Source organism: Protobothrops mucrosquamatus, unplaced genomic scaffold (genome assembly GCF_001527695.2).
Source record: "Protobothrops mucrosquamatus isolate PMUCROS unplaced genomic scaffold, P.Mucros_1.0 scaffold7115, whole genome shotgun sequence".
NCBI classification, from domain to species: domain Eukaryota; kingdom Metazoa; phylum Chordata; class Lepidosauria; order Squamata; family Viperidae; genus Protobothrops; species Protobothrops mucrosquamatus.
In genome coordinates, this window is record NW_015392923.1 from 6,503 (window position 1) to 9,440 (window position 2,938).

General features: G+C 37.5%; 1 protein-coding gene across 1 annotated transcript in view; it reads left to right on the plus strand.

Annotated features, from left to right (window-relative positions):
* Nucleotides 1–2,732, plus strand: part of LOC107300449 (inhibitor of growth protein 5-like) — a gene marked incomplete at its 5' end in the record, with an annotated part of 8,964 nt that extends 6,232 nt beyond the window's left edge. The window contains 3 exons of the mRNA XM_015829773.2: nucleotides 648–783; nucleotides 1,456–1,517; nucleotides 2,202–2,732. Coding sequence (XP_015685259.2) covers nucleotides 648–783; nucleotides 1,456–1,517; nucleotides 2,202–2,241 — 238 coding nt within the window. The remainder of the gene's footprint in view (nucleotides 1–647; nucleotides 784–1,455; nucleotides 1,518–2,201) is intronic.
* Between the last annotated feature and the right edge of the window lie 206 nt (nucleotides 2,733–2,938).

Here is a 2,938-nt window from a genome sequence, read left to right on the forward strand (position 1 = left end):
CAGGAGCTGCCACAGAGAAGGCTCTCCCCCTGGGGGTCGCCAGCCGGCATTGTCTGGCCGACGGCACTCTAAGGAGGCCCTCTCTGTGGGAGCGGACTGGTCGAAGGAAGGTGTTTGGTAGGAGGCGGTCTTGCAAATACCTAGGTCCATTGCCATGGAGCGCTTTAAAAGTTGTTACTAACACCTTGAAGCGCACCCGCTTTCTGCTCATCACACCCCTTTTATGCACATTTATTTTTATTTAAATGGTTACAAGTGAGAAAGACTACCATCTTTACTAGAATTTCAGTAAGGAAAGAAGTTATTTCTATAGTTGTTACTTGTTTAGGATTTTTGAAAAATAACCCTATGTTTACTGGTTTCAAAGAATGGGAGCTAAGGAGCATTTTTTACTCTGGGGGTGGCAGCTTCTCATGTTGATGTATAATTGATTGATGGATTGCTATATCTGATTGAAAGTGAGAATAAGTGTGCTAGTTGAACAGCAAAAATAGTTTCTAAATTTCCTTGTGAACTGACTGGTATGGATACAACAACTTTTTAATATTTCAATTTTTGAACCCCTTCTAATTAATGACAAACTCTTACCTTCTGAATTACTGAGTCACTGACATTCACCCAGTTCCATTGAATTTATATCATTGCAGATCTGAATTAGCTGATACCATCCTGTCAGTTCACCCTTCTGATGTCTTGGACATGCCAGTGGATCCCAATGAACCCACATACTGCTTGTGCCATCAAGTATCTTATGGAGAAATGATTGGGTGTGACAACCCTGATGTGAGTATTGAAATAAATGAACATATGACAAATGCTATCCATTTATACTGTGGGATGAAATTTGCAGTCTAAACCAAAAACAACTGCCAATCCAGTATAGGATTCTTCATAAAATCACAAACCCATCCCTGGTTCTTGTAAAGTGTTGGAACATTGAGTCATCTTGTACCCTTCCAGGAAATACAATTTATTTTGCAAGAATTTGTATTGCAAATGTGGAGGAAGCAGCACTGCAGCAGCTATTTAAAATTACACTGATTTATAGGCTTAAAAAAAAAAGAAGATGCAAAGAAAAAAAATCACAGCCCTAGTAGCACCATAGAGGGATTCTGTAGACTTTTTGTTACACAATTTTGGAAAAGTTCAATTATATTTGTTTAATTTGAAAAATCCATACATTAACATTCTCCACATATCATTGCTCCATATATCATATTATGAAATATGGAATACATACTACTATGAAATCATGAATATATCATCAGCTAATGTGCTCCTGTTTGCTTTGCTGTAAAAAATAAGCCCTGTACTTCTACAATGTAAGCATTTTACAAGAAAGAATATTGAAATAAAATTTGCTACTTCTGCATATGATACAGAAGGACTAGGTAGCTCATAAGACTGATAATGAAAAAATTATGCCATTCATTTTTTTTTCAACCCCAAATATAGTGTCCAATTGAATGGTTTCACTTTGCTTGTGTGGATCTCACGACCAAACCCAAAGGGAAATGGTATGTACCATGAATTATTTGCTTTTTGTTCTCCTAGATCATTTGTCCCAAGAAGGTTGAAAGCACTGTTGCTAAGATATATTTGATTCAGTGCTTTCTAAATTATTGTGGAAGAGCTATCTTTTGATATCTGAGCTTATAATATAAGACAACTCTTCCTCAATCTAGCAACTTTCTGGATGTGCTGGAAATTATAGTCCCAACATATCTGTCAGGTACCAATTTAGGAAAAAGTGGTCTGATGCAATTACTGTAAGCATATCTGCTGGGAAACATATCCCACTGAATTTAGAAATGTATATCATTCAGCAAACTGCTGTATGAAGAAATTACTGTTCCTTTATTTGAAAATATCACTGAAATCTGAGATTTTAGAATTTATACATCTGTCTATTTGCAAAGTGACTTTAAATTGGCAAATTAAAAAACTACACATCCACACACGTAATATACATATCTTATGGGGTCTAGGACGTTTAGGCCAACACGCAAAGATATGTGTATGTATTGAATCAATGGATGAAAATAAGGGAAGTGAATATATCTGTGATTGTATTAATAGGGGGCATGAGATCTCCAGTGGTCTTCATGCTAATCTATTCATAAATCAATTTATTCCTTTGTCAAATAGCAGTGGTTTCATAGAAGTGTATTGGGCTAAATATAATGCTTTTCTTTTTTTAGGTATTGTCCTCGCTGTGCGCAGGAGAAGAAGAAGAAGTAGAAATGATGTACAATATGAAAAAAATTTAATATATTCATATGTTGCAGAATTTTGTTTTCATCACCAACCCACCTTGTTTGGCCTGAAACAAAGCAGTAGCCAGATGTTCTCTTTATTAGCCATGCTAATGATAAAAGTGGGGTATATAGGAAGTTCATTAGTGATGATTATTTGGGTTACAAAGTACAATTATGTGTCACTGTAATCAAAGGTATGAAGTACTTAAAAAGGTATGAAGGTCTGCACTGGAATTTCTGCTAATATACTGAACCCTGTGAAAACTGCCTGTGGCCTTTCATGTGAAGAAGATAGCATTTTTTGTTGTCACAAAATGTAGTCATTTTGGGAAGCTTTCACCAGTGTCATTTCACTGGCAGAATGACATGTTTTCTCTTATATTTCCCAATGCATCCTCTAAAATTATTGTAGAGATTTGGGATGAGCATTGGGAAACACGTTCAGAGTGAAGTATGAATCCTGTTGCGTGAGAAGAATAGACTTGCACAGGGCTTTTTTTCTCGGAGAAAAGGTGGCGGAACTCAAACCTGGCCACGCCCTCATCAAACCCTAGGACCGCCCCTTTAGAGAACAGGAATGCAAGTAAAATTTGGGAGGGGCTATTTCCGGTGTGGGAGGGGCTATTTCCGGTGCGGCCGGCCCGGAAAAAGGTGCCGGAACGCGGTTCCGCCGCGTTCCG